General features: G+C 28.4%; 1 protein-coding gene and 1 long non-coding RNA gene across 5 annotated transcripts; one reads left to right on the top strand and one right to left on the bottom strand.

Moving 5' to 3' along the window:
- Positions 1-3,948: 3,948 nt before the first annotated feature.
- LOC147806640 (uncharacterized) lies at positions 3,949-21,507 on the top strand. Of its 2 annotated transcripts, none has more exons than XR_015436064.1 (4): positions 3,949-4,021; positions 15,739-15,900; positions 19,228-19,342; positions 19,461-19,638. It is a non-coding gene; the product is annotated as an uncharacterized LOC147806640 (long non-coding RNA). The 2 variants fall into 2 exon arrangements; XR_015436065.1 differs by lacking the exon at positions 3,949-4,021 and adding an exon at positions 21,413-21,507 and having other exon boundaries at positions 15,648-15,900; positions 19,461-19,807.
- LOC147806641 (uncharacterized) lies at positions 15,249-20,465 on the bottom strand. Of its 3 annotated transcripts, none has more exons than XM_087169599.1 (4): positions 20,343-20,465; positions 17,169-17,328; positions 15,749-15,853; positions 15,249-15,352 (listed from the first exon to the last, which is right to left on the bottom strand). In XM_087169599.1, exons 1-4 carry the CDS (start codon positions 20,414-20,416, stop codon positions 15,332-15,334), a joined length of 360 nt encoding a protein of 119 aa, XP_087025725.1. In that variant the 5' UTR covers positions 20,417-20,465; the 3' UTR covers positions 15,249-15,331. The 3 variants fall into 3 exon arrangements, with proteins under 3 accessions (XP_087025725.1, XP_087025723.1, XP_087025724.1); XM_087169597.1 differs by lacking the exons at positions 15,249-15,352; positions 20,343-20,465 and adding exons at positions 17,961-18,054; positions 18,967-19,023 and having other exon boundaries at positions 15,648-15,853; XM_087169598.1 differs by lacking the exon at positions 15,249-15,352 and having other exon boundaries at positions 15,648-15,853.
- Positions 21,508-21,511: the final 4 nt, after the last annotated feature.

Genomic DNA, 21,511 nt, shown 5'->3' with positions numbered 1-21,511 from the left:
TAGATATAAAAAACTTTCTTTAAAAAAACTATAATTAATAAAAACTAAATTTTTTAAAAAATATTTTTGATAGAGACCTAAGCAGACCCAACCCCAGAACTTCCTTCTTCATCACCCCTTGAATACCGCCATAAACAAGAGGACTGAGTGAGGCAACAAGTAAAGTACTAAAGTAAAAATTAAGTAAATTTCATACAAAACAATTTATTATATGCTCGTTATTCATGTAAAAAAAATTCATAGCCAACTTTAAAGTTTTACAAAAAAAATTTGGAAACATAGATATAAATTTAATACATAAATAATCAAGTTAGTTCATTAAAAAAATATCAGTCTCCAAGTTCAAAAAGAACTATTAAAATTAGAGGACTTTAAAAAATATCAAGAAATTAAAGTTTAGAAATTATATTAAAAATATAATTTTCTAATAAATAAGTTTCAACTATTAAGCTTTTTTTTTTTAAAAAATTTATCTACCACCTAATAGTTGAAACTAAAATCTGCCAAAATCATGATAAATGTAGCTGCTTACTTTCATATTATAATAAATTTAAGTGTTAATAATTTTTATACCAGAATAATTGACTTTGATAATTGTTTCAAGCAGTTTCATTTTTCAATTCATTGTAATAATCACTTCAATTTTCCTACATTTATCTACTGACATATCCTGCTTGCAGATACGACAAAAATACAGATAAATGTTGACCTATAGAGTCGTATTTCATGTAATGGTATATGCTAGGTTATAGGTTCAATACTATGTTTTAACATGACCAGTTTAATCTTGTTATTATAATACAGATGCAGACCAGGCTCTGATAATCAAGATTCACAGATACATACTTCAGAATAATATCAAGCAAAGGACGGAAACAACTAATCTAAGTTCATTTCGATTGCGTAAGTAATTTCAGCAACTAACTTATCTATTTTTTTTTCTTTTTTAAAAATATTACTTATAAATAATAATAATTAAAAAAAACTGTCTAATTTATTTGCACTAAGTAAGTTTGCATTGATGACTTTATCGCCTACCCTGGCAAAATGGAAATATACCTAAATTTATTTAAAAACTGTTAAGAACTAATTGAAATCTAAAAACCAATAACATGAAAAATATATTCCAATACTCCATGAAATTAAGAAAGAAGTAAAAAATTAAAAACAGGAGAAGTAAATAGCTACGAGAGAAAATTACACAATACATGCTCAGCTTAAACATCTATGAGAGTTTGTCAAGCACGAGCCCTTTTGTAGGACATCTGGGGCAAAAGGCTGAATACAATACAAAATTCGAACATAATCGCTTGAATAGTTTTTGAGAAATCAAATTTTGAATATACGATCGAAGATATAATATTAAGAAGAGATTTTGAAGAGTATTTCGGTGACTAAATGTAAAACCAATATGAAAGTTTGATGATACGTTTCTACCTAAACTTTCTAGAAAAAAAATAGCGATAAAGCAGGAAATCTATTAATTTATGAATGAAGCTGATTAACAGGGCCATTGGTATATATATAATAAACACTAACTTACTTAATATATTCACAAGAAATTTCAATGCATAGAATGAAAAATTTGAAATTTCAACATTAGTTGCTGTTATCATTAAGATAATTTCAACAGCAAAATAATGAACAACGACACTATTTAATTGCATTTATTTTTGATTTACCAATGCCCATATTTAAAATTGATTTGTCATAAAGGCTTGATGGAGTGAAATTTTTGAACCTAATCCAAACATTAAAATCCCAACATGCATGGAGTAATTCCAAGGATAAATAAAAATATTTTCAGAAGAGATTGCAATTAGCATCAAATTATTTTAAAAATTATGTAATATTTTTAATTTCAAAAAATATTTATATTTGTATTATATTAAATTTTCAAACACAATTTTAATAAATATATTTTAACAAAAAATTTAAAAAAAATGTTTTCAAATCCACTAAACCAAAGGTTTTTTCAGTACGAAGTTTTTTTCATATTTTTTCAACTTAATAGTAAAAAATTAACAAAAATTATAATACTTTTAACTGAATATGGCATGCGCAATTGTAAAAAAAATTGTTTTACTGTTGTATTAATATTTTAAGAAATGTATAGTTGTAACAAATTTTAACATATCTGACGGATGTAAACAAATCGGGTAACACTCAATGCATTTATATAAATGTTTAGAAAAGATTACGTAGTCATTCTTACTTTTCAGGATAAAATAAAAATCCAAATTTTTCTTTTTTAAATTTTCAAACTGTAACGATATTAACTACATGCATCATTAAACATACATCTCACATCTGTTTTTATTTTCCAGAAAAGAATGGGGTGTATTCAATCTTAAATTGTTTGATGGCTTTAAAATAGTTGTCAAACAATAGACGTCTCCTTAGTATTCATTATAAGGATTCCTCATCTTGGCCCTCTGTGGATGTATTTTTTCTTTGTTCTCGCCAATTTACAAAGGGGAGTAGTGGTGGCTCTGGGGATAAAGTGTTGTGTTCGAACACTAGCGATGGCTGATCAATACGAATTTCGCATCCGTCTCGCACAGATCACAGTGCCGACGTAAAATATCCTCAGTGGTAGATGGATCATGGATTAGACCCTTGCCGACAGTCTAACCGTGGGAGGTTTTCGTGTTTTCCTCTCTATGAAACGAAAATGTGGGTTAGTTAAATCAAAAAATACTTCACGAAGGCAAATTTCTCCCAATACTTGATCCAGCAATTCCCTTGTCTTCTGGATTGAGTTCAAAATGACAAGGCTACGGAGTTGAACATTAGTAGTCGTAAATCCCTAAAATTGGGTCGAATGTCCAACGACGGTTGCAAAATAAAATTTACAAAGGGGTAGGAGTTAAATCAATTCTACAGATTCGGAAAAAGCTTTTTCAAAGAGATTTTCACAACTGATCAAATGGTAGTTATTTAAGCATATCCCTTGTTGTTTGATGGGCATTGGACAGGGGGACATTTAATGACCAGCGTGTAAAAATACATACTTTTTACTTTTGTTAAATGTAAGAAAATTGCCATGCATGCATAAAAGCGAAAAATTTTCTTGATGGTATTTTTCCACTAACTATTTGGATAAAAAAAAGCTCTTTTTAAATTAAGGAAAATGAAAAAGATTGTGTACATCAAAATTCAAGTTTATTGGAATCAAAGTTTAAGAAAATATTCCTCGTGTTCTGAAATCTGTTGTTTTGAGCGGAGAAAGAAAGCTAGAGCAAAAAGAACTAGCAAAGTTATTAAGGGTTTTATATAATATAAATAGTATTACTGTAACTAGAAAAAAAAAACTAAAAGTGTTTTTAAATCTTAATTGAGAAGTTAAAATTGAATTTTTTATGGAAACAGGTTTAGATCTTAAAATTTATGGAACATGAGAATAAAATTCTTACCTGAATTATGGAGTATCACATTATCAGAAAAGAAGGCCGCAACTTGTTCTGTAAAAATTGCAAATAAAATAATGTATAAATATGGTCATAGGCATTTCAAACCATAAAATTCAATAAAAAAAATCATTAAAAAATTAATGATACTTATATTTTACAAAATGTAAGTGTGCACGGTGCAAAAGATCATAAGAGCAGGGAAAAACGAGACAGTAACTTATAGTTTGTCTATGTAAAGAACTCCCCTTAGGACAAAGTCTAAAACCGTCTACTGTTATGGAAATCAGAAAACAGCAGAAATAATTAATCACAAGAGGGTACTTTTATTAACGTCAATGTTTCATTAAATTTGGTAATAAGCACTGCTGCTATTATGGTAATTGGTGTAGTTTTAATAGGTAGCAAAAATACTAATGGTACAGTGTATTTTATTAGTCTATTTGGTAAAACTGCATCAATTCTGCGCAGTTTTATAATAGATATTGTTATTATAGATTTGTATTACTAATGTGAATTATTTTTATACCCTCCAAAGACTCAATTTTAAGAACTGATTGGATGGAAATTATAAGTAAATCAATCAAGAAATTTATTTCTCATTATTATTCGTAAGTACTTTTACAATCTTTTAACTAATGTACTTTATTGTACATACATATACCTATAAATTAATTATATGTTTTGTACTCAAATAATCATCTCATTTTCAAGAAAGTTGAATCTTAGTGAAAATAAATTTTAATTTAGAAAATTTTATGTTTGATTGTCTGCATTTTTATCATTTTAAGATAGTAGTTTAAAAAAAATCTTAGTAAAATTTAATGAAAGTTGTTGAAAAATTCACTGAAAATTTGAAAAAAGTTCAGAGGGAATGTATTGTCTCCGATTCTATAACATAATTTAATAATATATATTAATTAGTCAATTGTTAGCATTAATTAGTTAGCTCTTGAGTTCACCCTTTTGAGCTGTTAAGATCGACACTTATTAGTTTTCATAAATCCGATCATTAGAACAAAAGCTATGCAGAGTTATCTCACTTTCTCTCTTTTTTTTTAAGTGGTCCATTTGAGCTGCTAAATTTGAATGAAATCAGAATGGGATGTTATTCATGCAAATTCATTGTTTCTACAGCAAAATTTATTCTTTTAGTTGCATTTGTTTTTGCTATTATTGTATGAAAGGTTAATACTTTACGAACTTGATATCAAAACAATTTAAAAAGATGGTACAATCGTGTCGATTTATTTATTTTTACAAATGATTTTTTTTAAATAATAAATTTTTTTTGTTTCTTTTTGGTAATTTAGTATATTTAATGTCACATTCATCATGATGCACTTTTTCTGGATCTTGGTCCAATCGATGCGACTTTTTATATAGTAATTTTGCCAAACGTATTTCATTTTTTTTTTGTTTTAATATTTATTTTCAGCCAGATTCATCAGAAAAAAAAAGAGCCAGAATGTTAATTTTTATCGAGATGATTTATAGAATACTTACTTCTCTTATTTACGAAGGAAACATGATATATACTTATTACTAAATTATATAAATAATTGATAGATTAAGATATTATTTAATATTAGAAATTAATATTCAATTTTATTAATCAATTAACAGAATAATTGATAAATCTATTTTATTAATATGAAGAGATTGAGTCGAAGAAAAATAGAACTATAGTCATGAATATTAAAAAATTCTTAAAATCTGAAACAAGTCTTATAGTTGGAGGTTTTAAGGCAATTGTTTCGCTTTCAAACTTCAAACTTCTCCAGACTAAACTTTCAAACTTACTCAAGTGGAAATTGGAATTTAGTTAATTTTTATATCTGAGTGACAAAACTACCCATCGAATTTTTGGGGGCTATTTCTATATCATGACGCCCGGTGGCTGAGTGGAGCCACAGGTCCTTGGTTCGATCCTTGGGCCGGGCAAGGTTGACTCAGCCTTTCATCCCTTCAGCAGGATCGATGAATGAGTACCATGGGAACTAAACACTGGGGGTTTCGCGCTCGGCTGACCCCCTAACCGGAACATCCGCTCCTGCACTCCAGAGCCCAAGGTCAAGAAAACTAAGATGGGCACAGTAGGCCTTGGCCCTCAATGGGCTGTCGCGCCGCTGAGTTCAGTTATTTCTATATCATCAGTCCAGAATCTTATTTTCAATCAAGATTAATAATAATGTTCTTTGTAGTCTTGGAAGTAAAGGAAATGTCTTTTAGCTGTCACCGACGTTTGTGATGCTGTTAGTATGTCTACCAATACATAAATACAATTCTAATTCACTAGTATATAAGATATGCTAACTCGCTTCAATGTTGGGGTACCTTTTCATAGATGAATTGTCGATATGACTCTCCCCACAATGCAATTGATATTAAACAACTTTGCAAATTTTATTTTTAAAGTTTTTCTGTTTAATAAAATTTATTTTCACTTTTGTTTTACTTTAAGTCTCATGTATTTCGTTTTAGAAGATTAAGTTATAAATAATTTTGTGCTCATCTTGTAGCTCACTCGAGAATAAAAAAAAATTTTTGTGGCATCTGAATTTTTTTTTACTACTAGTTATATTTCTATAATGAATTTTGTTAGGTCTGAAAGTGAAAAAAACTGTAAGCAAAATTTAATTATTCACGCATCTGCCTTGCAAAATTGTTTTTGTGAATGACCTAAAAAGAATGATCCTAAAATAAAATTTTCTTTCAAGCCTGCGCAATTTTAACAAGTTTTTATATTAACTATAAAAAATGTAATAATCAAACAAAGAAAAACTATTTAGTTTCAAAAGATTAATTTAGTTTCAAAGATTGATAAAGACAAAAAAAAATTCAAGTTGAGATATGTTTGGCATCTTTCTATTATAAACTACATATCGAAAATAAATGTTTTTCAAAAATGAAATTTGTTTTATCAGTTCTAGAAAAATCTATTTCAACGTTTATAGCATTAGCAATAGACAGAAAACAGTTGCGAAGCCACTTTTTATTGAAATCAGTAGCGAAGAACTTGCATTGTTTTTCATATTGCACGACAAAACTGGAGCCAAGGTAAAATTGTTGCTAGGGTATTGTTTTTGGTTATTATTTTTTATTGGCGAGGCAGCTAACCAAAGATTTTGGTGCGATAATGGTTTTTTTTATTATTATTTTTTTACACAAAAAACTGGCGCTTTCGGTAAAATTTAAATACTGCAGTTTGAGAAAAATTACATGAACTTGAAATTAATTAACTTTACATAAACTTTAGATAAATTAGATTTTGTTTGGGTGAACGGGAGGACAAAATTTTTTAATGGGCTAACAATTTGCTAAAATGGGAGATAAAGTCCTAACTGGTGTTTTTTGATCGGAATTAAGATGAAATTCGTTTTCTTTGAAAAAGAATCGCAATATTTTGTCAAGGCCATATTGTAAGAGAAGTTTAAGTTAAACGAAACGTTTTAGTGGGATAAGGATTGCCTACTATGGATTTTGTTTAAAAGCAAAATTCAAGCCTCGGGTTTTTTTAAGTTAAAAACTTGTATTGACCATTAATCACTTTAATTTACAAGTGGGTTTCCCTTATATATCTTAAATTTTAAGGCAAAAATTCAAACTTTCAGGTTGTAGATCAAAAATCGTCGCTTTGAAACTAAACCGTGGTAACTCAAAAAAGCAAGTTTTTCAGGAGAGTGATTTCAAACTTTCCGCGCTAATGCTAATCGCGGGAATGCGATGACGATTTATATGCTCTCTAAATTAACTTTATGGAACTATAAAGATAACAGGTTGTTTTTCTAAAAGGGTGACTTTTTTTACACAAAATGACCCAAAAATCTCATTTTTCGACTTTTTTGAGTTACAACGGTTTAGTTTCAAAGCGACGAAATGATCTAAAACGTTTCTTCGTAAATACTATAATAGACTAAAAATATTTTTCGGGGGGTAATGGTTTGCTTAACGATTTTCTATAATGGACTTGCTATTAGGTTAAAAAAATAACAAAACTTATTTCCTTATATACTTGATGACTTTGGAGAAGATAATGATAATTTTTTTGGTAGGATAACGATTTACAATGAGTACGCTAACGGCAAAATTACTTTAGTTTAAGCGACGAGTTAACGAAAATGTTTGGAGGGCGGACGTGAACTAAATGCTTCTTACAATGCGTTAAATTTTAAGACAAAATTCAATTTTATATTTGCCCACTTTACAATTTAGGCTGAATTTGCTTTTTACCGAAAATTGTTTGGAGGGATAACGGTTTCCTACAGTAAACTCTAATTTCAGGCAGACAATGGTGTTGGTCAAATGGCTTATGGTGTTTCAGATAATAACTTAACTATATCTTAATTTGAGCCGTGGTAGTTCAGGGGATAGAGCCTTCAAATGAGGTGAACGGGGTTTGATTCCCAGCGAAGGCTAGTCGATACGGATTCCACACCTGGCTCGCACCGACCGCAGTGCTAACATAAAATATTCTCAGTGGTAGACCGATCATGGGTTAGAGTCTCCTTGCCATCAGGCTACCGTGAAAGGTTTTCAAAAAGTCCTCTTGGAAGGCAAATTTCTCCCAATACGTTACACAGAAGTTCCCTTGTCTTCTGGATTAGGTTCAAATTTACAAGGTTATGGAGTTGAACATTAGCAGTCGTAAACCCAAAAAAGTGGATCGGCTGTTCAACGACCGTTATAAAATTATAAAATATTTCTTAATTTGATAACTGTTTTTGGATGGAAGGCTTAACATTTATCTACAAGAAATTAATGTTAAATTGCAAAATTCAAATTATTTTTTTTAACCCAGTTAGGACCTCTTTTTGCTGTAGTTTTTTAAATTTTTGATCGACGGCTTAGTGGAAATTTTGACGAAATAACGCAAAATAGTAATTTCTCCCAATAAGCTAAGAGTTATGAAGAATTTTGGTTCAAAAATTAGCTTAATCAATCATAAACTGCTTTGGCTAAAAAACACTTTTGGGTAGGTTAAAATAAAACATTCCTGCAACAATAGAACAGTGGCTCATAGATATCAAAGATCTACAATTTCATGACCAATGCAATGATGTTTAGCATTTACTTTGCTTTCTGGGCAAGTTGGCAAAAAATAATTTGGAGTTGGTGTGCTTCGAGTAAACATCTAAGCCAATCCATCCCAATATTATCGCAGTGAGACTTTTTTTAAAATCTTTTTGTTTTAAAGAGAAATTTTTTTAAGTTGGTTGGCTAATGAAAGTTTTTGATGCCAAACAGAGGCTTACGATATACTGTTAGGGTCCAACTGAGTTGTTAAATTTGAATCTTCTAAAATCGTGAATTTTTACTTAACAAGAAAGTTAACAAGAAACTGCTTTCGTCATTATTTTCAGTTGGGTTAATGTTTTTTTTTAAAACTATTTATAGGTGGAGTGGGTAACAAAGTTTTGGTTGACAAATGTCTGATAATTATTTCCTACAATGGACCAAATTTTGAACTCAAAGTCCGATTTCTTTTTATTTTTTATTTTATATCATAACCGTCGTTAAACAGCAGTTTCGCTGCAGTTGCCACAGAATTAAAGAAGCAGTAACCCCTGTAATATTAAAGAATGTTGGTGTAAAAATTTAATCTTAGTTTATAGAGAAGTTTCAATCTGCTTTAATAATATAGAAATATATTAAAAATTTTGAAGGGCAGTGTAAATGAAAATGTCTTATTTACTATTATTTATTTATTTTTTAAAAATGCTATAACTAGGCTATAGCTTTTTTAAAAATACTTTAGCTTTGGGAAAGAAAATATTAAAACAATTTCCTCAAATATATCCCAGACAGTTTTGAGTATATTTAAATTTAGTAAAACATTGAAAATAGATTGATAAACTAATTAAAATATTGTAATACATTTTTAAACTTTTTATGAGGGCATTAATCACTTTTGCTAAATTTAAAAATTATTTCTGTAGTTACACACTGGATAAAAAAAGTGCATGAACCAAAACATAATGAACTCTCAAAACTATTTACAAAGTAAAGTATTTCAAGATTAATATAAGCTATTTTTAAAAAGTCCACCAGTATCTAGAATTTGTTGACAATTACTATATTTTTAGTTGAAGTCATAGTCTTGTATGAAATTGCCTTTCTTTTATTTCCTAGAAAGTTTGAGAAACATTTCTGCAAAAAATTCTTTTCATGAAACAATCCCACTGTTTTTCCTGTCTTGAATAGAAGACTCCATGTGAAAATGAGAATTGCTCTCTAATCCCCCTAATTAATTTATTCCCACTTAAATTCAAATTAAATTCCCTTTATAATTTTAATTTATGAATTATCCCTTTATTTTAATAGCATTTTTTTTACGTTAGAGACCAAACTCTTGATTTTTCATGCATGGCATAACTTTTTTTTTATCACTCTGATACTTTTCTCTCTCTCTGGTACTCTTTCTGATACTTTCATGAATTTAAGACAATAATTTTAAAATAATTATAAATATTAAAGGTTATTTTATTGTATAGAAAATATGTACCACGATAAATTATCTTTGTTAGTGTGATGACTGTAATATTGCAACAGGTTAATTAGATATCTGCATATAAATGCATAATGCAATTGATTTTGGTTAAAGATAAATTCAATTTATTTCTGTTAAAATATATTTTTATTGTGATTTATCTATTGTTACATTTTTTATATATTTATATATTTATGTTTTATATATTTTTATATGTTTTATATGTTTTTATATATTTTATGTATTTATATATTTATACATTATTATTATACGATATGCATATATATCTCAATAAAAAGCATTCAAGGAAAAACTTACATTGCTTGTTGATTTTCCGCATGATGTCCAGGAGGACAGACGATAGCAAAACCATTCTACAAATAAATAAGATATTTTATTGAAAAAAAGTAGACTATTTGTAGATTTATGTACAAATCGTGTAAAAAAGACTAAACAAAAAATATACTTGGAAAAACATCAATTGATCTTCGAAGCTTCTTATATAAATTATTTTAAAATATCAAAATAAGTATTTCATTTAAAAAGTGCTGTTACCGTTAAATCTGCTACTCTTCTTCCCCAAACTGTTTTAACCAACGGTTTGGTGCTTTTTCCCCTTAGTTAAAATATGTAATGATGAAATTATTTGTGCTACTGCATTTTATTGCTAAAGTCTTCAACTCCACAGCCCCGTGGCAGAAACACGGCGACACAGCGACATTGTCGCAGAAAGGGACTGAGTTCTTGCAGAAAGATTTTCTTATTTGGGAAACAAAATTTTTGGGTTTGGCAAAAACAAAAGTTCTCAAAAAAGATTCTGCAGAAACAGAAACTGTTTTACAAAAAAATAATTTCGACAGAAACAGAAATTTCTGCAGAAGCAATAATGGTTCTGCAAAATTATTTTCTTACAGAATTGTTTTTAAATAATTGTTTTTCTAGCGTACCGTGGAAGGGGAAAGCACTCGTGATCCTCCGTTAATCTCCCTAGTCCGTGTCCAACACAAACAGTAACTGGATATAAAAGGGGAGAAATTTTTTCCCCTTTATTAAGCTATTTTTGGGACATTTGCCAACTTCGGCCTTTATCGCTAGCGCAGTAATTTGCTTTTTGTGTTTTCTTGCGAGAATAGAGCGTTTTATATTTTTTGCACTTATGTGGAAAATTTCATGCCTAAAAAGATTTTTTCTTTTTTAAAAAAATAATGTCTAGCGAAAAGGTTATTTGTTGCTCTTGTGAAGCAACAATAATTATAAAAAAAAAAATTTGAACTTATTTTTCAAGGCCCATTTCGAAGAAGAAATAAGATGGAAAATGACAATATCTAGCGATGTCAGAGATTTTTTTTTCTGCAAAGCGACAGGAAAAGAGGAAAGAAACTTTCCACGCTACTAATATTGAAAAAAAAAACGTTCTAGATTCAAACCAAATATTCTTACTAGTAGCGATGTTGATAGCAAGGATGAAACGGATGATAAAATGCCTATATCTTTTGAATTAAGCCGTCGATATAAAAAAAAACACTTGCAATATAACGATAAATGAAATAAAGCCTAAGATATCTCACTATCTACGATTTTTTGGCATGCGAATGAAAACCAGATTGGTGGAAAATATTTATTGGCGAAACACTTTCAAATAGGTTTCCATACGCATGTGAAAAAAATCGTATCCAATGAGTATGGCTCTAATACCGATGTTTCAGCACTGATGAAGACGATTTCGTTTCGAGATGTTGAATAGTCTTGAGCGTATTGAGTCGGAAACCGCGTCTGCGTACTTCGTGTGGAATCAATGCTATATATTTACACAATGCAGTGAGACTTCTGTTACAAATCGCAAGCACTGTGTATTTTTTTCTTTCTGAACTTAATCTGATCACGAAAAAAGTTTTATTTACCTTCTTTTTTTTTTATAAAATTTTTTCAATAAGTCAGCACAAAATTAATCGAATCTAATTGTTTTCAAGAAATAGATTGCTTTAATTTTTTTGCTTTTAGAATTCGGTTATAGTCAATATTATTTTATTATTTTGATTTTGATTACTCAACCTCAATATTAATTTTTTCATCTGATTTGTTTCTGTACCTGATACAATTACTATAATGAAACATTAAATCATACTGTTTTAAGCATATACTTCAAATTCAGTTATGTTGTTTTATAAATTTAATCTTTTTGTCCATTCTTAGCTATTTTTATAAGTTCTATCTTATTACAGGTTCTGGGTTATCTTTATTTATGCTCTAGTAAGCATTTTTGTCTGCAGATCTATACATTTACAATTTTTCTTTATTATCGAAGATTATGCACATTTAAACTTATTAAGAAATTTAAACTTATATTATGACATGAAGAAAAAAAAATCTACATAGTTTTATTCTATGCATGTAGGCTTTTTTATAAACATGAAGTGCATCTATTATTATAAATTCATTACACATATATTTATAACGATAAAAATATCTTGCAGAAAGATATTGGTTCTAGTTAGGTTTGTCGCAGAAAGCCAGAAAAAATTCTGCCACAGGGCTCCACAGTAAGCTTTGTCCTTTAGTGACTTAAAGTATCCCTAAAAACTTTAGTCTTGGAAAAAAGTAATGTTTGAAGGAAAACAAAATTAAATATGCAAAGAATCAATGTAAGAAAAGCAAAATTATTCTTATAGAAGTCATGAACAAATTAATTAGTTGATTTAAAAGATGTAGAAAAGCAAAAAAATTTCAAGGTTATTTATATAGTAACATTTTTCTGTATGATGATTGATAATAAGCTTATCATTGTATTGCATAACTATCAAGCATTAAAATATAGATATTAATAATACCTCTATTTCATCTGTTGCTAATTTCATGGCCAATTCAACAACACATTCATCAGCCATTCTTGCAGCACTTGCTGTGTGTAGATCATCCCAGGCTGTGTCAGAATCTACACCAATGCCACCACAAGGGAACATCACAAAATTCTTCATAGGAAGATCAGCTGCAATTGTTTAAATATTAAACTTTTATTTTTAATTACTATTATCATTAAATTATAAACTTATAAAAGTTATTTGAAGTTAAAGAAAAGTTTCAAATTACATTAAAATTAGATTTTAAACATTTTTTTAAAATTTCCATTTTAAATTAAAAGGGTTACAAACAATAATTTCAATTAAATAAAATAATTATATTAGTCAGTTTCTTAAATTTAAAATCTTTAATTTTATACCTATTTAAACTGAGAAATGTATTTCAATGCAGTTAGAGGTTAAGTAGTTCTTTATTAAAAAAAGAAAAGATTTATATTTCAAACTCATATAGTTTGCCGATACAGAATGTTATTAGAGAAGTAAAACAGTGCTTAAATAATTAAGCATCTTTCATTCAATTTTTTATCTTGTTAAGTTAATTAAAGTTAAATATGAACAAGAAATTGCTTGAAACAGACAAAAGAATTGGATGATTTGGTTCCTTTTTATTTTAAAATTTAAACTTAATGTATATCTCGGTGAAATTTAAAAACTGTTAAAAAAAAGTATTTACAACAATAAACTGTTTAGTTTCACCATATATTGTAATCTAGTTTTCATGTAACGTAAAAAAAAATTTCAACCTTTGTATGAAGGAATAATCATAAAACTTATCAAAACAAAAACCATTTTAATACCTAATTTGCTGGCATCAAGTTTCGGTCGATTCAAAGTATTGGCCCCAAATAAGAGAGTATATGATTCACTAAACAAGCAAATAAAAATAAAATTTAATAAATTGTATATTTAGGATTTAATATAAGTTATAAAAATGCACATTAAAAGTTTTTTCAAAGCATACCTATGACAAGACTGGATTTCTTCTAGGTGTTGCTTTCCTGGATCTGAATCTCTGGAAAGAATAAAACAAAGTTATCATTTAAAAGTTTTTAAGCATTGAGAATGAATATGAATTTATTTTATAACATAAAATATTTCCAATTAGAATATATGTCATTAAGTATTACAGAAATTTAATTACATGTAATTGCCTATATTTTGCCTACTTTCATAAATTTACAATGTGATTGAATTCTTTTAATATAAGCTTGTTAAACTTATAACCTCTGTAGTTCTAATGATCTTTCATTCCAGTCTTCTTTAAATCATAATAACATCCTTTTTTGAAATAATTAAAAATTTATATGATTACATACCTCAACAATTCCATTTCATTTAGGCAAAGGAAAATGTTATTTATAAAATGACTGGTCATTGCAGTAATTTAATAATTAGCTTATAATTAAAAGAAATTAACATTACAGTTTATGTATCATATAGCGAGATATAAGATTTTAGAGATATAAAAATAACATATTTTAAAATATAGCTATCAAATTTCGTTCAAGAATGCTTTAGTATATTTTTCATCGAAGTTGCTAAAAAAGCTCAAGCTCTTCAGCATCTTGGAAAAGTGAAACTGTTTTCGGAAGCATTAAAAATAAAATATATATATATATATATATATATATATATATATATATATATATATATATATATATATATATATATATATATATATATATATATATATATATATATATATATATATATATATATATATATTAAAAAAAATGAATAATTGCATTTCCCCCTCCCAAAAATGGCATACGTTTGTTAATATTTTTCTATTTATTAAGTTAATACTTTTCTATTTATCTCTATATACTAAGTTAAAAGGATACTTTTGAGGAATTAAAATGTGGTTAACTGTAATAATTAGAATGCAATACAAAATATCCAAATACAAAACTCTTCAATAAAGGCAATTTTTTAAATATGACCAGTATTTTGTTCATAGGAGTCTATTTTTTATGACACTCAGTCTATTTGAGTTCTATAACAGAACATTTTGTCTTTCTTAATATATTACCTCCTAATATTTGTGGATTCTCCTTAGGTAAGACTTTTCTTATATTTTTATCTACACTAGAATTTTCTCTTGAGCTAATTTGATTGATTAGATATCCAATGAGTTTACTTTTGTATTTTTGGCAATGATAAGATTTGTTTAGTATAAGCAAAGGCTATTAAAAACACCAAATGAAAATAAATGCAAATATTGTGAACATGACAAAAAATTAAGTTGAGATCTTTTGACTATTTTGAGCCTTGGGATTTGGTTATCTGTCTTTGTTGCACCATTTAATTTTACATCGAATCATTAAATAATTGCATAATTACGAAAATGTGGCATTGTAAGATTATGAAAATGTTAATGGACAAAAATAAAAATTATGTATTTATTTGTTTTATATAAATGAGATTTCTTTAATATTTGAAATTGCCTCTTACCTCGCATCTATTAAGAAGACTGGTTTCCTGTAACCTTGCCCATATACTTTGTAGGCGACCACCATGTACCAAAGCAGGATGATGAGCACTGCTACCACAAACACATTGATGTTTTAACATTAAACTGTCGTACACAACACCTGTTAAAAAGTTAAATTTGGTATTTTTAAAAAAAAAACAGAGCTCAAACTATTAAACAATAAGGCGTCGCAAATAAATACTTAAATGATTAAAAACAAATTTGTAATCAAATCATTTACAAAGTCAATCAGAATGAAGGAGGGATTAAAATCATCAAAAGCCAGTTTAAATAGAGTTACTGGAATGTACTTGCCCTTCATTAATAACCAGCTTTCAGCTTCAATCTTAAATAACCAAGGTTTTTTATAATTTTAATCCATCCTTGATCTAATTTGTTAATAATTCATCTGATTTCAATAGCTTGTTTTTCTTTCTTTTAAGTATTGCTCTGCAGTAGCCAGAATGTTTTTATTATAATTTTTATAAAGTTATTCTTTGACGAAAGAGGTTTGCACCTGATGAGGAGAAGGAGCTTGCGTTTCCTGACGACTTCCAATTGGACTAAGAGCAACAAGAGGTTCGAGACAGAGGCCTTCCCAAATGATGCCTGATGTAGATACCTATAAATGATCAACTAAAGTCAGTTTTTTTACACACATATATTGAAGTATGTATTTCTTTAATTATAATTTTTTTTTATTTGTTTTCAATTCATGAAGTTAAATAATAGAAACATTGGAGTCATCTAGTTGTGAAACCGGAAAAATTATGAATTAAACATATCAATTAGCTTCAATAGGAATATGCTCTCATTACTAAGCTTTTTACAAAATTTTTTAATACAGCAGATACATTCTTCATGCTTTGTATTAAAAGCAGCAGGTTTTGCATCTAGAGTATTTATCAATAATTTTTTGGGAAAGATTTCTGTATCGTGATTAATGGAAGAAAACTCGCTAAGTCTTGACAATTTTCAACAAGTAGTGGCCCACAAGAAACTGAAAAAAAAGCAGAAAGGGGGACCAACTCAAAGGGTATCGCTCGTAACCAATCTCTGCATGTTTTTTGAAAAAAATTTGCAAGTTTAAAATCATTTGGCCTCTTGGAAATTGTAATTGAGGTGACAGATTACATACAAAATATTCCCATTCTTTATATACCAATGTGTTCTGTAAGGAGAATAATTTTAAATCATTATAACATTTTTACCTAGATATATATTACATAAAGACAAATGTTATCGACAATGTCAACTTTCATCCATGAAAAGGTGTCCCAACATAGAATTGAGTTAACATGTCTTATATACTAGTGAACTGGAATTAAATAATTGTAGTGGTAGACACACTACATTACCCCTTCAGAATTTTATCTGTGATAGAATCGATGAACAATGCCACTAGTTGATTCATTGCTGTTTTGTGTATAGACTAAAGAGCTGTATTAAGTTAACTGGATTTTGATCGCTGGCCATGACAGTTACATTAAGATCATGCATAGCTCCTGCGTTGTCATTAGCAGTTGAGTGTATACAGAGAAATATTGTGTAATTGAGACTGAATAGCAACAGCGTGATGAGGACGGATGACTAATCTAAGTTTGGAACAGAAATAATTTAGAAGTGATTTCTTTATTTAGAGAGGGATAACGACATAAAAACTACACTCTTAAAAATTTAACTATTTTGAAGAAAAGAAAAGCATCAAAAGCATTTTTTTTCTTTCTTGATATTCCATAACCTGTTAATATTAGTATATATTTTATAAATTCAAGTTAGATCCTACTTAGAAAAAGAAGAACAATTTTAAAAAGTTCCAAAAGTATTTATTTTGGAACTAAAAATAAAAAAAACTGATAAGGAATGTACAAAAGTTTTAGACAAAAAATATTTTAACTCTTGAAGTTGCAAATTAAATCAGTCAGAAGACCTCTTACTTGTTTGAGTAGATTATGTTGCTGCTGCTCACAGAGTCTCTTTTCTCGAGCATATTGTTCATTTTGTTGAGGTGATAAAAGTATGGCTTGTGATTGTAGCATTGGATGATCAAGAGGTAGTGGAGCTGACTGTGTTCTCCCAAGAGGTCTTTGAATGGTTCTAGAATTGAAATAGAGGTAAATTGTTTAATAAACTTATGAAACTAACAGATTGAAATACATTCCAGTTCATTAAAATAACTCAACATAAAATAAGCACCTTTAAAGTACTTTTTAAGCAGTCAAAAAAAGTTTAAGCACTATTGCATTAACAAAATGCAAAATAAATTTCAAAGATGATCATGATAAAATAACTAGTTACTGACAAAGAACTCTTTCCTTGATTATATTAGCCACCATGAAAAGATAGAGAGATTTTTTGGTTCGATTTCAAAGGGTGTAAAATGAAGCCTGAAATTGAGAATATCTTGCAGCTGAGTTGCATTTGGGAGTGCAAGAATCTCATCAAACCCAACTCAGTAGTCAGTCCCAAGTATTTCATCAAACATGTTTGGCGCTATTATACGTTACGGGAAATGGATGGTGGTTGAATTAATTGTGAAAACACTGAATAGAACAACGTGAAAACCACACTTTTGCATAATACACAGCGAAACTCGACAAGGTAAAAAACATCTCATTTTCGAAAAGTGAAAATTAAGTAAGGGCTTTTAAAAAAACGAAAATAAGCACTTTTAAGGTCTTTTTAAAAACGCTATGAACCATGAACTAAGTTATATTTAATCCAGTGACCTATGTAATCTGGCTTGTGCATCAGTGATTGTGGTAGCATACTTGTGATGCCAGTCCAGTATTTTAGTAGGTTGGATATAACCTGGAGGTGTGACTGTAAAAGACATTTTTATTCATCAAAATAAATATCTTAAAAAAATTGGAAAATACATAAATTTTTCATATAAATTCATTCATTTATATGCTTGAATATATCTATTTTTATTTCTATAAACAAAAATTTTAGAATAATATATATTATAAAGTTTATACAGAGTAACTAAAAACTCAACTAACCAATTCAGAGGGATAATAAAAGACACTAATAGAATAAAAACTGATTGTAGAACATGGTGCAGCAAACGATATTCAGAGGGTTGAAATCGTGAATGGGGCAAGCGTGACCTGTTTCTCAGTCCATGCGATTTTTTCCTATGAAGTCAAATTCAATCACTAGTTTAAGCAAGACTTGTGGACGGTTTGTCATTGATTTGGCAGACTTCAAAAGCATAGGTGTCATCTCCATGTGCATTCGAGAATCGTTTTTATGTCGTTGTAGACTGTAAAATCCCATTTCCCTCTTAACGTGGTTAGTAATCCCTTGTTCTGCGTTGCGTTTTTATCCTTTTCGTATCTAATATCACCCCTATGAATTTGTGAGTCAAATTTTGTAACATGCTGTATATTAAAGCATTTATAAATAATAAATTAAATTTATTAATGTATTTTTATTTATGCAAGAATTATAAACAGATTAAATTTAACAAAAAAAAATTAAAAGAAATATAGAAATTTTCACGTGCATTAATATATTTATTATAATTTAAACATATACTATATATCGATTTCAACGAAGTATTTTTGCATTTAAGTTAACAAAGAATCAAAGTTATTGTAAAACAAAACAATAGTTTGAAGCTGATATCTTTTCAATTTGACATAAAATTAAAAATTTATTGCGTTTAAAAAAAATTGCATGATTAATTGCTACTTGGACAACTAGATTTTTAAGAATTAGAGAGTATACCCGGTAATGCTGGGTAATATGTTAAAGACTGTAAGACATTTGATGCAAGAGGCATTCAAAGTCTTATGGTGGAAATATCTCGTTCCTGTACTTCAGAACCAGCTGGTACAGCACTTTTACCAATTTCCTGTAGAGTGGATAAAAATATTCAAGATTCAGTATAGAATATAATAAAAATAGAAGTTGCTTTAAAATAAAATTGAAAGAAAGCTCATTATTTAAATTAACTTAAAATTTAATTCACCATTGTATTGCCCTTAGCAGAAGAGGCATATGCCTAAAGTGAGAGTTTTACAGAAGTGAACAAGAACTGTGTACTGTTGACCTCTTTAAGTAATGAGGGTGTTTACAACTTAGCGCCTAAGGAACTTGGAGGGTATGTTATAAGTATTGGTGTATATTATTTTTCTGTTCATTTTTCGATGCATTAAAAATGACATTTCTATATAAAAGTCAATCAAAGAAATTTAAGATTTAGATCATTTCTTTTTTAGGAGAAGTTGCTTCACTTGCTCAGAATTTCCAAGATTAAAAGAAGAATAAGGATTGCAACATAAATTCTAATAAGAATCATTTATTATTTCATTTCATTTCTAAACGCTTAAACAACAAGATATCATTTTGACATAATAAATGTAACCTGTACTAGAATGCACGTTACAGATATTTGAAGGAAGCTTTACATTAAAAATATGAGCCCCAATTTATTTAAGAGGCATAATTATTTATGCCTACAAATGAAAAGGATGTTGCAAAAATTGAAATCATCGGATCACTACTGAAGAAAGCAGGACGAAAAACTTTTTTTTCAAATCCACTGTTTCCTCTGGCAATCAAACAGGTTTCAATGCTCTCAATAGTGATTTGTTACATAGTGTTTTTATTTCTAGTTTATATATTAATTAGCACCCGGTAATGTATGCAATTTTTTGAACTTCATTTTAGGAAAGCAATTCTAAAAATGCTTATTAAGAGGATCATGGAAAACTTCGTATATTGAGAATTTTTAAATATCAAAAGCTTGAAATTCCTTCACTTAAAAGTTGTGTATTCAAGCATTCAAAAAGTAAAATTTGTGCCAAAGTAAAACTTGGTAATATATAATAATTCAATGTTAAAAAAATGTTTCATAATTTTAATTATCGATTTATTCTTCTAAAACACAAGAACTTTCAAAATTGTGACTGAAGCTAGATTTCATAAGATATTTATAAAAGCATTGAGTTTAAAATGTCAAACAAAAAGGAAAATTTTTTTTCCGGCAGCATTTTTAACATAGGAGAAATAAATAATTCACAAGCAAGAGAAAGATAAAATTCTAAGTATTTTTTTAGAACAAAATATATTTTCCTATAACAGTTCCAAAATAAACTTACAGCAGATGTAGGTACAGGAGGTGTCCCCAATGATATATTTGGCAAAGATGGTGATGAATACAATGTGAAATCATTGATACTACCTGGACTGCTGACTGAATTATATAATGATGTAGGACTCTCCTAAAAAAAGTAATGATAAGTTGAAGATTGTTTTACAATTTCAAATGCTAATTTGGTATGCTAAACAGTTTTAAGTGTTAAATGAAATTAACATTCTGTTAAAATATAATATTTAATTAATTTTAAGTAATATGCAAGGTACTTACTGAAGCAGAAGTGATATCTATGTATTGTAAAGTGACTATACATAACAAAGAGGTAATGTGCAAAGCTCTATATCTAAATGCTGAAAAAACTTGGAGTTGCCATTTCTATCTCAAAAACGATATGAGATATTGGAGATAAAATTGAATTAAAAAGTCTTAGATTGATTTAACACAAATACATACCTTGTTGAATTTAATGCTAACAAAGAACTTTTAAAACAATGAACAACATTTTCCATATTATTATTTAACAGATTTGTTACATTATAATTATTTTCAAACATAAAAATAAATGTGCCATTATTTTTAAAAGCGGAATAAGTCCATTTTTTCAAATTATTTTTTTCTCTCCATTTTCTAAGGGTTAGTCTTTGATAAAGATTAATCTATTTGGATGATGTTTTTAAAACTATAATTTGATGAAACATCAAAATGCAGCTGTGATTATTAAAATCGTAAGAGAATAAATAAACAACAGGTTCTTTAGCTTCAAATGGACCTACCACTTTCAAAAATAAACGCTCAATTTTGCGACAAACCTTTATTTTCGATGTCTAAACTTCTCTTAGCGTTATTCATTAGAAATAAATGCGTCTGTTAGTTAACTAGACATTTTCCCCTAGATCGTCTCATTACGTCCCATTGTTTAAAGTCTGAAACATAAATATGCATTTTCCTTTTTTAATGCGTTGATGTTTACAAAGCGTATATTCTTTTAAAATCAATACACTTTATAGATTATTTCCTCCGTTATTGTAACGCTTTCGTGATAGGAATGCTAACACTGCAATATTTTTCCAGGTGGTGCTGTTGTAAGCAATCGCATCTTTCAGCGCACAGCCACTTTATTATACATAGGCACCATTTGTATAACTATAGCTGCAACCGTTCGGAAGTTTG

Source organism: Parasteatoda tepidariorum, chromosome 8, assembly GCF_982258835.1.
Source record: "Parasteatoda tepidariorum strain Cologne lab strain chromosome 8, Ptep-v5.0, whole genome shotgun sequence".
Classification (NCBI taxonomy): Eukaryota; Metazoa; Arthropoda; class Arachnida; order Araneae; family Theridiidae; genus Parasteatoda; species Parasteatoda tepidariorum.
Note: the sequence above shows the minus strand (reverse complement) of the source record. Positions and strands in the feature narration are given on the sequence as shown.

What these genes read in the sequence shown, in the direction of transcription:
- LOC147806641 (XM_087169597.1), bottom strand. Translation starts at nt 18,000, where the DNA reads ATGCTACCACAATCACTGATGCACAAGCCAGATTACATAG. An exon ending in GCACAAGCCAGATTACATAG is followed by an intron (nt 17,329 to 17,960) that starts GTCACTGGATTA and finishes TTTCAATTCTAG; the next exon opens with AACCATTCAAAGACCTCTTG. An exon ending in AACATAATCTACTCAAACAA is followed by an intron (nt 15,854 to 17,168) that starts GTAAGAGGTCTT and finishes GATCATTTATAG; the next exon opens with GTATCTACATCAGGCATCAT.